Source organism: Poecilia latipinna, unplaced genomic scaffold, assembly GCF_001443285.1.
Source record: "Poecilia latipinna isolate Pla-1442-1.1 unplaced genomic scaffold, P_latipinna-1.0 Scaffold1342, whole genome shotgun sequence".
Lineage (NCBI taxonomy): Eukaryota > Metazoa > Chordata > Actinopteri > Cyprinodontiformes > Poeciliidae > Poecilia > Poecilia latipinna.
The window spans coordinates 167,462-180,310 of NW_015113958.1; the positions used below are offsets into that span (position 1 = coordinate 167,462).

Sequence of the window (12,849 nt, forward strand, 5' to 3'; positions counted from 1 at the left end):
ATGAAGCTTCATAAAAGTTCTGAAAGCCAATTATATATAGAAAATTCTATAGGTACTGTATATTGCTATGTAGCCATTTTAAGTCAATTATTATTATTTAATATAATGGGAAATGCAGAGGTTTTTCCCCAATTAAAAGGCTTTATGGCAGTTCATTTTTAAAAACTGTAAATTTGCTCCATGTTTATATTCTCAGGTCAGTAACCACAAACTAGGTAGTAAGAGCTGATACAAATTAACACTTTGACTGCCATTGACTGGTACTCACAAAGGGTGACTTCCTCAAATAAAAATAATTACGAAGAAAATTCCAGATTAAAAACCTGTCCCGACAATTTGCTATGGTTAAAATACTTTTGAATATCTACATTTTCCTAAAATGTTGCAAAAATGCATTGAAGGGAACATATTTATGACTATTTCTCATTTTTACTACTTCTCCATGCCCCTCATTTCTCTGCATCCCTTCCACACCTCACTTGCAGAACGCCCCCAACCGCCCAGGAAGCTTTCTGTTCCTCAGGGTGAGGTGAAGGCTCGCCGACTCTGTGTCTACTGGGTAATTGGTGGCTCAGGCTCCTCTCCTCTGAGGTACTTCACTTTGCAGCTGAAGGAGCTGCCGAATGGGCCCTGGAAGACCCACACAGTTGACGTCCCACACAATGTGACTTCCTGGACAGTTGACAGGTACGCATAAATACAGAGACATACTTGTTAGATGAAGCAGCAAAAAATAAAATTTCAGCATGTTTGCCTACTAAAGTCAATTGTCACTCTTTGTCTTTCACTAGGAAATGTGAATCAGATCATTCGATGCTGATGGCTTCAAATTGATAATTTTTATTTAGAAACAAAATCGGTAACACTTTATTTGAAGGGGGTTGAATAAGACTGACATGACACTTTCATTAACATGACATAACACCTGTCATGAACATGAATAAGCCTTCATGAATATTTATGACTGTTGTCATAAAGCGTCATTCAGTAAATTATGACACTTTTAATACAAAGTTGACATTATTCAAAATGTCTTTGTTATGACAACTTGACATTAACCAAGAAATCATTACTGTTTAAACTTTACCTTTAATAACATAAAGTTACCTAATTTTTAAAGTGCAATCAGTAATACTTTTCTAACAAATTTATATCAGCAATGATTTCTTGGTTAATGTCAAGTTCTCATAACAAAGACAATTTTGTCTAAGTTAATAACAAGTTGTCATAACGAAGACATTTTCAATGATGTCAATTTTGTATTAAAAGTGTCATAATTTACTGAATGACGCTTTATGACAACAGTCATAAATATTCATGAAGGCTTATTTAATGTTCATGACAGGTGTTATGTCATGTTAATGAAAGTGTCATGTCAGTCTTATTCACCCCCCTTCAAATAAAGTGTTACCACAAAATCTAAGTCCACTGTGTTATCTTGTCTGGGGTGGGCCTATTTCAGTGCTAACCTGATAGTAACACTGAATACTGTAATATAATAAGTAATTGTTTTTTTTAACTCATATTTTAAATTAAACACTTTTTACCAAAAAACTAAATTAGATTCTGCAAGGAAAGTTACTGTTGTACTGAACATTACAATGTATTTAAATGTAATTACCCAGCAAATTATTCAAATTACAAATACTGTCGCTCTGGTCTTTGACTGGGCCATTTAAAATAAGTATATGCTTTCATCTAAACCAGTGATTCCCAAAAGTCGGGGTCAGGATCTGACTTCGGGCCATTTATCAAGTGTGGGCCTTAAGATCCTCTTCAGAAACTGAAACTGAATTACAGAAATTATAAACAGTGAGGCATATTTATGGTGTAAATGGAACAGAAACAAGCAGAAACAGCTGATAGACTGGCTGTTAATGCTGTTTGTTTTATCATTGTCACCCTGTAACTTTGTTGTGCAGTCATAAGTCTGTTCTGTTATTTTATCGTCGCTCAGAAGCCACTCCAGTCTAGCCCTGCTTGCAAGCATAGGGTTAGTGTCTTGCTGGAGGCAAATCAATGCCCCAAGATTTTCTTCCAGGACTGCCATGGATTTAGTTCCATTCAGTCTCCAATCTGAGCAGCTGTAGTGTTGTCACGGCGCCTCATGGCGCCACACGGCACCATACGGTGCCACACGGCTCAATGGTAGGGCAGGCCCACCAAGTGCAGAGACTACAGATGTCTCCAGTTCCATTCCCGGCCTATACCTTCTCCTTCTCTTTCTGCTATTCTTCCTGTCCAGGTGCTTATCATAATGCCATTGTGCCACAAAAACCTTTAAGAAAACCAGCATCCCCACCTCATGACACTCCTACCAATGTACTTCACCAGTTGGCACAGTGTGTTCAGGGGGTTCAGTTCTGAAGAGTACATTTTCCACCATGCATACATTTTGTTCCTATCTGACCAGATAATGTTGGATCTGTCAACATGATTTGGGCTTTTTGTCAAAACTCATCCATGCAGCCCATGTGGGTAACTGGTAGTTGTCCTGTTCTCAGATTGAATTTTGTTTTATAACTGTTTAAACTTTTCCACAACCCTGCCCCTAACCTGTCTGCTGTGCTGCAATTTGTTTCCTTTAGCTCTCTAACAAATCTCTAAACCCGTCACAGAACACCTGTATAAACCTAGACAGAGAAGAGACTTGTAAAGACTTCTGGTCACAAACAAACTGTCATGATTTTCTAGAACATTAATTTTCACAGTAGGGAGACTCCATTTACATTTTTAATCAAGTTAGTGCAGGACCTATAATTAATTAATAGCATTTAATCGAAAAGCACATATCATCCTAATGAGCAATATTCTACACCCAAACACCCTTTTTACTTCAAAATCATTAAACAAATAGGGCTGTGAGCTCAACAATAAAGATATTTGTTTTTAATCTGTTTTTCAGATTCTTCAACTATCAGAGTGGTGCAAAGTAGCCCTGATCATTCATAGAGCTTCTTTGAATAAATCATTTTTAGAAATAAGGACTAATGATACTTTTGATGTTTTGGGAACATCTGTGCTAACTACTGTTTGTTTGTTGGCGATGTGTTGCACTGAGATAGATATTTCATTTGAGGTAGAGCGTTTTAGTCTTGAATAACTTTGTTGACAGTTCAGCTCCTTTTTGCACAACTTGAACACAGCAGTAATATTTTCCAGCATCCCATCAGATCATTTCTTGAAGAAACATTTGTTTATTTACAGGAAATTATAAAAATATATCCTTCAAAGAATGAGGCAACAGTTGTGGTAAAATGATCATGACTACTCCATAAACAGGGAGGAACTCAGTCACCTATCACCTGAGCACTGAAGGAACTGCTCTAACTTTCTTACATCCCTTTTCCATCTGTCTCTGTCCACTCCTGAGCTTTCAAGCTTGACTGTGTCTTCTGTCCATTCTTTCTTAAGAACAGCTTTTGCCTTTTCATGTGTCACCCCTCTTGTTGTCCCCGTCTCCTTCCCTTTCTTCCTCCATCTATCAACAGCCCCAGCTTTCAGAAACTATCAGCTAGGCATTTTTTCCTTCAAGCATCACCCCTGCTCTGCCAGTTGAAGGGGACTTCAGCACTTTTGTCTCTTCCATTTCCCATCCCCGTCTTCCTGCTCTCTATGATAGTGTCATTAAGGCAGCGGCCAACATTGGTCAGACTCTAACTTTGCTGACAAAGCCTAAGAAGCGGGGCTGTGATGATTTTTTACCAGTGTTGGGAGTGTGCTTTGTGACTGTTTAAGCGTTCTTCTTCTCAAGTGATCACAGAGCTGTTTGAGATGCTAGAGTGAGCTCTCTCTGTTTCGACCTACCTCAGGGACAGTCTGTCTACCATCACTGTGGAGCCGCTGTTGTTGTTTTGATGCTATTGCTGAGATCTTGCACAAAGAATGGAGGAATTAACTTGCATTTCTACGTGCTCACTCATGCTTACTTTTCATGAGTATTAATTGTTGTTTCCACAAAACTCTAGAAGCAAAACATCATGCCCCCGCGGCTTATCTACACAGGCACACTTTTCACACACACATCTTCAAACATTGTCCTTAACATCCTCCCAGCGCTGTTGGCACCCAACCTAGTTTAGGCTTAGTGTCTTTGATGTTCTATTCCTTTATTGTACACAAATCTGCAGGGCGTTTTCTGGTCCCTCATTGAGCCAAGCTGATAATTATATACGAGGACACTTCTCTCCTGTTGCTTCCTGCTGAATTCCTGGCTGATCTTCTGTAATCCCCTGGGTGCTCTGTAAACAAGTGCTGGAGAAAGACCATGCAGGAAGATGTTTGAGCTGACTAACTTTGAATTACTTGTTTTACTTGTGTTCATAATGTGTGGGAGGACTTAAAATGTGACAGGTGTTTTTTTTTACTTTCATGGAAGGCTCTAATTCATTTTATTCAGTGGGTTCAATAACATTTCTGATATCCAAATGTAAATATTCAGGATATATTTTTTCTAGCTCTTGGCATCATATGTTGCATAAACTGATATAAACAGGTGTTATCAGCTATGCAGATGTAATTTGTGCCCAAATCTTCTATTTTACTTTGCAAATTAATAATATCAAAGTAAAATTATGTTTTCACATCAAATTAACTATAAACTGCAGAGGTGCTAAGTTTCAACCCAAGACTGCTTAAATAGAGTGGCCCAGGGCATAACATTTCCAGAAAGTAACATTAATTAAAAATGGTTTAAAAAGCTGCAACAATAAAGCTATTAAATAAAATAAAGCTATTCAGTTGTCTGTTGTGAACTGTCATTCATTTTTCATGAACAGAGGCAACTTTTCACTCCAGGACTGTTTTACTGAAATGAACTCAGGAACATGTAATGCTGACACTCAAAGAACTTTAATTAGCAATTAGCACATGGAATAACTTAGCTTTTCTAACCATGGCAGCTTTCTCCCTGTATACATGTAGTTGTAAGACAACAGGGCAACTCATGAATAACGTCTAACATTCTGTTAAGACTGCTACATATTCTACATATATGCAGATTGAAAAATCAAAGCAAAAAAAAAAAGAAACTTTCTGTGATCAAAATAGCTTTCCTGTTGGACTGAGGTGGATCGCTCCTTCAAATTGGTATGAAAAATTGGCTTCACAAACATCTCTGTCTTCTCAACCGCTGAAGATAAAAGCAAGTCTCTCTCAACAAAATTGACTTGGATGTTAGAAAGTGATGTGTTTTTACATAAACAGTAAAATGTTAAAGTAAACCAAATCATATAATTTCAATATTTTATGATTTGCTACTGCTTTATGTCACCCTGATAACAAGGGCCTCTAGAGTTAGGCATTTTAAAATTGGCTGATATATATTGTTATTCCAGGCTCATAATATCCTTCACCTTGAACAGAGGAGAAATGCAGATGTTGTTTGAATATAGCAATAAAAACACTTTGACACTGGAGACTGTGAGGAAAGGTGAAGGCTAATTGTAATTCAAGCACTAGTGTGGTTTTCTAAGGCCACTGAAAGAGCAAAACATGTCTGAAAAAAGGTGAGAAGGTTATTTCAGAAAAATATTTATCCTAAGCTGTTCAAAGTACACAGTACTGTTTTAAGTGTTTGTTTGGTTTTGGTAAGCAGTTCAATTCCTCTTTATGACTTGAAGAAATGCCTTCAAGGATTAGGCAAATAATGTCCAGCAAAATTAAAAGACTGGCAATAAATTATGGAAGAGTACGTATTTTTTATGCATAAATGGTATCTTACACATTTTATTTGATCTCTTGTTTTTAGAAGCTCAGAGTATCTCATGTTGGGAAATTTGCCTACAAGACACAGCAAACTTTAATCACATACTGCACCCTCCACATTTACTGGCATTCATCATAGAGATAAATAAATTCCCTTGTTACTTATTTTCATTAGCATTGAATTGTAGTCCACACATTAAGTACAGACAAGAGCCCAGACAGAGGAATAATAATAATTATTATATATTTTTAAGAAGGCGCAGGGACAGATTCTGTAAAATAAATGCAACTGAAATCTGTTTGAGGAGTATTTTGCTTTTTAATCAGAGTATTGAGGAACATTTTATCCATTGCATCTGGTTTCCCTAGGGGATAGAAATAATGTAAAACAGAGGCTAAGTTTTCTTCACCACTCTTCAAATTGTGTTATTATAAGTCATGAAATGACTACAAGAAATTTTATTAAATCCTAAACTTGCACACATCTGCAGTCAGGGCAATAAGTTCAACAAGACTTTTCCAACTCCAGTCCTCAAGTTCCCCTGTAGCAAGTTTTACGGAAGCTAGCCATTCATTGATTCAAGTGGGCTGGAGCAGGGATGCAGGACAGAGACACTCAAGGACTGGAGTTGGAGACCGCTGAGTTATACAAACCAAAATAACTGGAACGGTGACACACAGGACTGTCCAAGACCCAGAAAGGTGTGTAATGATACACTGAGCTTACAATAAACAAGACAAGATATGGATTTAACAAATTATTTTAGGGGAAAATACAGAAGTCTGTTTTATATTTTTCGCAAATGGAATAAATGGGGAGTTGTGTAATATATAAGGAAATTGTCATTACAATAACAACTCCAAAGAAATGCTTGGATGCTGAAGTTGGTGTTTCAGGTACTATAGTTTCATGCTAATTTGATTTATATGATATTTATGTTTTGTTTATTTATATTATAAGTATTGGTTTTATTTAAAATGCTGAAATTCACTAGTAGTGGTGGAGACTTATTGTAATGTAAACTATTGTGTTGACTACATAACTTGCAATAAATCCTTTTTTGTCTTAGCCATGTTTCAAATTCTTCCTTTAGCATTTTCTCTACACAGTAATCTGTTTCAAGTGAGATTATTTACTCATTCAGTTAGACTCATTAAAACTGCCTGAATATGTTAGTGACATGCAAAGTGTGAACTGAAGACACTTGTAAGCAATGGTGACTGCCTTCTAAACAGCCCCTTTGAAATCTTAATATTTTTCCACTGGAATTTGACAATGATGTGTCTGTTTGCATCTTACACTCGCTATGAGTGCTTGAAACCAAAGTGAAATGTATTGTTTGTGCACACATTTTGGCTTATAAAGCTTATTCTGATTGTGGTTGTTTAGGCTGAAGCCCTTCACATCATACAAGATTCGAATGCTGGCCACTAATGACGTAGGAGACAGTGTCCTCAGCAAGGAGACAGATGCTGTTACTACTCTACAGGATGGTAAGGACCAGGGTTGGAATGCTTAAAGAATGAAGAGAAATCTGGATGCGTTGGAGCTGATGCCTGTATGAAGCAATTAACTGTTCATTTTTTGTCTGTCTTCTTTCCAGTTCCTAATGAGCCTCCAGTGATCCTCTCAGTGAAACCAACAACTACTACCTCAGTGATGGTGCAGTGGAAGGTATTTATCTTCTTTGAACATAACAAATGTCCTTTTTAAACATAGATCTCAACACGACATACTATATCTTAAAAGATCAGGTTAATCATTTACTTTAAGAGATGAGGCTTGTCATATTTTAATTGTATATAAATTTGCTTCGTGTTTGGTGTCTGTGAATTTGGTTATCATTATTTATTAAAGCAGAAAATGTCAAAGAGCAGTGAGGATAAATTTTAAGTACAGAGGGAAGGAGAAAAGAACAGAGGGATGGACTGTCTTAGCCAGGAGAGAAATGTCCAGCTCTTAATGATTATATACCAGCAGACGATATGGTACAGGTTGAAAGGTGCCCTCGGCAGTCAATCCAGCATCAGAGGAAATAGAGAAAGAGGAAAAGACAGTAGATCCCTTCTGAGTACTTTACAGCTTGCCTCTCTTTCTCTTCTGTCTGTAAATGTCTTTTCTCATCTTTGTAGCCTTATGTCAAAGCAGAAATAGGCAATGAAAACACAAAGTCACCAGCAATTTCATCACCCTTTATGAGAGTGCCAAACTTATTGAAGCATCACTTTCCCATTTGCAAGTTACTGCAAGACCAATACTCTAACCTTTTAAATTGGATGATGAATAAAATACAGCTCAAATGCAGTTCTGCTGGCCTTCCTTTCTCCTGTCTGTGACAAAAAAACTAGCTCAGTTGAAAAAATTATAATAGGCTCACAAGTTGTCTTTGAAGCATTGTATTACTAATGTCTATGGAAATGTATATGTCGGTTTGCATGTTTTCTAGCGCCCCAGTGAAGACAGTATTAATGGAGTCCTGACTGGATACAGGCTGTATTACAGGGAGCTCCCTGCAAATGGATCCACTGTCAGTGATGCCCGAGTCCAGACAGCTAAAAACCATAGCACAAGTGCCCTCATTACAGGTAAGTAGATCTGCTTTTTATAGAGTCAGCCAGCTGTTGCATCAACTCTACTTGAGAAGAAATGACTCCATGGTGTACACAAACACCTCTAACTTAACTTTTCAACAATCTGTATGTTTTATTTTTTGCATGTTGGCCTCTTGCCTAATTGAGAAAGGGTCAACCAAATCTGAGAATCTCAGGGCTTTAGAGTGTGACCAATTCCACGTGTAACTTCATTTTTTAACAGTGCCTTTAAAAAAAACTCTGAGTAGCTTGTCATTCTAGGAAAATAAAGTCTCTGCAACACAGAAAGTCTCCCCCTGGTTCAGCGACAGACATATATTAGGCCCATATCATACTATAAACCAATTAGAAACAGTGAAGGGCAAGTTATGTCAACAAGTTATTGTCTACTATTTTTAGCTTGTGAGCTGTGTAGCTCCACAGCTCAGAATTATTTTTGTTGTTGCTAATATGGTCACAAAACTTAATGTAGTTTTTGTTAAACTCTGAACACTTCAAAGTCTCAAACAGAAAAAAGCAGGATGACTCACTGGAAACAATTGTAACAGTTAAACCTTGACAGATACATTTGTGTTATTTAGTCATATTACTGTTTGATTGACTGAATTTTAAGCTGCAACCAATTTGAGTTACATGAAGCGAAACCATTTACAAGTTATGCATGCTCCAGCAGTATTGTCAGACTGTCTGTCAACCACATTTTTAAAAGTCCTGATGCACTGCACTGGCGTTTTTAACTTAATGTTCTTTTCACCGAAGCATTTTACTTGTGTAAGTTAACTGTCTTGTGCAATTCTGCTTCAAATGAAGAGATTAAAGTTTTACAAAAGTTCTTAATCATTTGTAATTCAATATTGCCTTTATTTAATTTAGAAGGAAAAGTGAACCTGCAAACTGTGATATTAAATGTGATGTGCATGATCTTCTAGCTCCTGTGTTGCCATCAGTTGTGTTCTCATTGGTTGGTTTGGACCCTCATGATGTCAGGATTCCCTGGTGTTGACAAACTTTGAATGAACTGCCACTAATTCAGAGAGCCTTGTTCAAATGATAATTTTCAACTTTGATAAATGTTTTTATTTGCATTGTAAACATATGTTCATCTATTTTTCATCTATTTTTGGGTAACGATTTTTTTCTCCTCTCTACTCCTCAAACTCAACAGCATCTGTGTCTGTAGGTAGAGTGGTAGAAAAATTTCTACCCACTCCAAAGTGTAGAGTCCTGCAACAATACTGAAGCAAAAATGTCTTTGAATGTTTTGCTCTTCAACACAGTGATTCTATTAAATCCTATTATAATTGAGTGGTTTGTTGTTGGACTCGAAGCACAATTGATTTCCTCTCCATTTGTTTTTCTTTCACTCTTCCAAAGCCAAGAGCACCTTCAAGACAGTCAGCAGTGCCTCACTCACAGAGTTTGAGCTGACACGTAAGTTACAAAGTCGACCAACATAAAGCCAAAGTCTTTACACTGTTACACAAATTATGGTTATAAATGTCATATTCTCTTTTAACGAGATAACTAGAACTGTGTCCAAAAGTGTGACTTCATTGGGGATGTTCTCTAGTCTACACAGGGTGAAAAAAATTATACATAAATCATCAGTTATGTACTGTACAATTATTATGACATTATTTTGACATTTATGTCAGATGTAAACTTCTGACTGAAGATGTATGTTTTCATGTTTAGTATAATAGAAATGTTTTGAAAAGATTTGATATTTGCTTACAGAACTAAAGAAGTTCAAACATTATCATATTGTGATGACGAGCTACAACATCATTGGTGAGAGCCGTCCATCCGCTCCGGTTGAGGTGTCTGTTGGAGAGGCCGGTAGGTGAAAAGAAACAACCATGAAACATATTTATAATTGTAAGATATGACAGAAGAAAGTGATTTTTCCAGGTCAACTTCTATATTTCCGTTTCTCAGTAGAGATATGTGAATGCCTTCAGTGCTAAAAAGGAATTTCAGACTTTTGAATTTTTACACATTTATGTTTTTATCATATTCTATAACAAGCTATGTACACCATTTCTTTCTTTAGGACAAGGATATTTCATTTCCAGGTAACCTTGAGTTTTCTTAGAAATTATTCTACAAGCATTGCTCTAAATTACCTCCAACTGTTTGCAGAGTAGAAACAATCAGACTCCTGAAGGTTGAATGGAGCATCAGGCATAGTCTGTATTAGCATTCTGAAGAGTTTTTCTGCTAGGTTTAGTTACAGACACCAGCTCAGGTCAAATTAAAAACCTGTTGCCTTTTATTTTTTATTACTGTAATTCATTATGAAGGCTACTTAAGGTATTCTGAACTAATTGCTAGTATGCTTTAGAGTATTATCTCCTTGAAAAGTAAATGTTTACCTCTGCTGTAAAGTCAGAGCATTTGGGTAAAATGACAGCATTTCAACAGCATGATGTTAGCACAAGTCTGTTTGACTGAAGGAATAACAGAAAGTCATCTTTTGCTTAAAGTTGCAGTGACAAAGCTAAAACGTTGAAATAATAGACGAAAAAGGGAAAAAAATTGTTTTCAGCCAGTGCAAATGCTCAGTTCTGAGCTTTGATAGCTTTTAAGATTTCATCAACAACCTTTTATGTAACTGTGTGAAGTTGTTCAAAGATACTGAGGAACCAAATGCACTTTGAGTTAAAAAGATTTTTAATTTTATTGGAGTTTTAGACATTTTTGTTTTCTTTCTAGTGGGCTTTGTCCTGTCCCCCCACCTTGCTTCAGTAAAAATATATTTTAAAGTCTCTGTTGGGTTCTCTAATAGGGAGCATCCATGTGTATCCATCATGAAATACACAAGGCCAACTATTTTATAGTGAAGGTTGTACCTCTTTTACTTGCACTGAAAAGTCAAAGCAGGAGTCCTAATACAGCCAGCTTACTTTGTCATTCAACCCACAATTACAAAGACACACAAACAAACACACACCTGATACAGCAAGACATTTGTAAACTACAAACAAGAATAGAGGTAAATAGAATTCCACATTGTTTTAGAAAAACTTCCACTTGCAGTGCAGCACTGCATTTATATCACCCGTGCATGTGTATGTGTGTGTTTGTTAGTGTGCTGTGTGAGTGTGTTTGCAGAGTTTAGTAGGCCATACGTACCACATAGTGAGGAGTAAAAGGTGAGGATAGGGGAGCGTATCAGGAGGGGGAGCCAGAAAAGCCTGGAGGGGAATGATGAAATCAGGTGATATGGACTTGTCTTCCAGCCTCAGGTGCACACAGCTCAGTGTTCATTCTTATGTGCAGTACAGTGGTGTAACAAGGTCCTGCCTGAGGCTCATTCTAATTAGAAGGGTAGAGCATATTTTCCTCACTTCCCGCTCTTTTAACATGCAGCTGCTCACACACGGTAACCAGCACCTCTCGTCTCTCCGGCTGCAGCTCCTTCGGTGGCGCCTCAGTCGATCAAGGTGTCAGCCGTGTCTCCCTCCACCCTGGAAGTGACCTGGGACATGCCGCCCCTGGAGACCCAGAATGGACTCATCCAAGGCTACAAGGTGACTCAGAGAAACAAGCACAAACACACAGGGAACAAATACAACATGCCTGCCTGGGGAAAGGCAAAGTGGGACTCAAACCCACACTTAAACAAAAGCGTAAAATAAATGTCCCCATCAAGTCCGCTAAAGAAGGGTTAATGCTGCTGTGCCTTCAAGTGTCTTAGAGACATGAGAAAAAGAATTGGGTTTGAGGGAAATCTGAAAATCCCTTAATGGTTTCAGTATGATTTCTTTGTCCGTCCTCCAGCTCTCACTCTTAGCACTTCAGATACAAGGTTATCTGTCCTTGATACACTGGTGTGTATCAGAGTTAAGGACAGAAATGTTAAAGAAAGGAGTGTAATATTTGCAGAGTGAAGGAATGAGACGTAAAAGTGGTTCCCCTGGAATCCAGATCAGAGAAGAAGATGGAGGGATGGTGTTTAAACTGTCGGATGGGCGGGTTTAGATAAGAGATTAAGATGAAAGAACAAGAGCAAAGGAAGAATAATAAATAAATTTAGAGGTTGTGACTTCTTTTACTGTTTGCTCAGACAACAGGATGGTAACACACAAAGAGGAAAGGCAACAGCTTGGCTAGGTTTTGATTTCAGATCAATTTTTCTCTCTGCTTTGTTGAATTCTTGTCTTTGTTGAGTTAATCTGGGTTTTTTAAGCTCCTGTTGAATGTTTCTGCTCTTTGTCCAGTCAGTGTTCTGCATAACTGTCTCTCCTGCTCTCAGTCTCTGATCAACAACTTGATCTTCATGGCTCATGTGCTCCCTCATGATGCAAGTTTTTTGTTTTTCTTTGTTCAGTGCCAGATTCTCTTTGTTCCTCCTTTCTGTCTGGTGGTTTTTTACCCACCATGCCAAGTCAGCTTCTGCACATTTTTCCTTGGCAGTCAGTTTGTTTAGTTTTGTGCTTATCAAAGATTAGTGGTCGTACCACCTGCCAGTCTTCATTCTGGCTCTGCTGCATTCAGGGCCTAAACATCTGAACCATATGTAGTGATAATACAAAGCTGTATTTGGTC

The 12,849-nt window shown here is 37.6% G+C and overlaps 1 protein-coding gene across 1 annotated transcript in view; it reads left to right on the forward strand.

Annotated features, from left to right (window-relative positions):
- Positions 1-11,899, forward strand: part of LOC106961850 (protein sidekick-1-like) — a gene marked incomplete at its 3' end in the record, with an annotated part of 122,798 nt that extends 110,899 nt beyond the window's left edge. Inside the window, exons 26-32 of the mRNA XM_015055913.1 lie at positions 486-687; positions 7,097-7,200; positions 7,311-7,381; positions 8,154-8,292; positions 9,673-9,729; positions 10,036-10,137; positions 11,716-11,899. Of these exons, the coding sequence (XP_014911399.1) occupies positions 486-687; positions 7,097-7,200; positions 7,311-7,381; positions 8,154-8,292; positions 9,673-9,729; positions 10,036-10,137; positions 11,716-11,899 (859 nt within the window). The remainder of the gene's footprint in view (positions 1-485; positions 688-7,096; positions 7,201-7,310; positions 7,382-8,153; positions 8,293-9,672; positions 9,730-10,035; positions 10,138-11,715) is intronic.
- Positions 11,900-12,849: the final 950 nt, after the last annotated feature.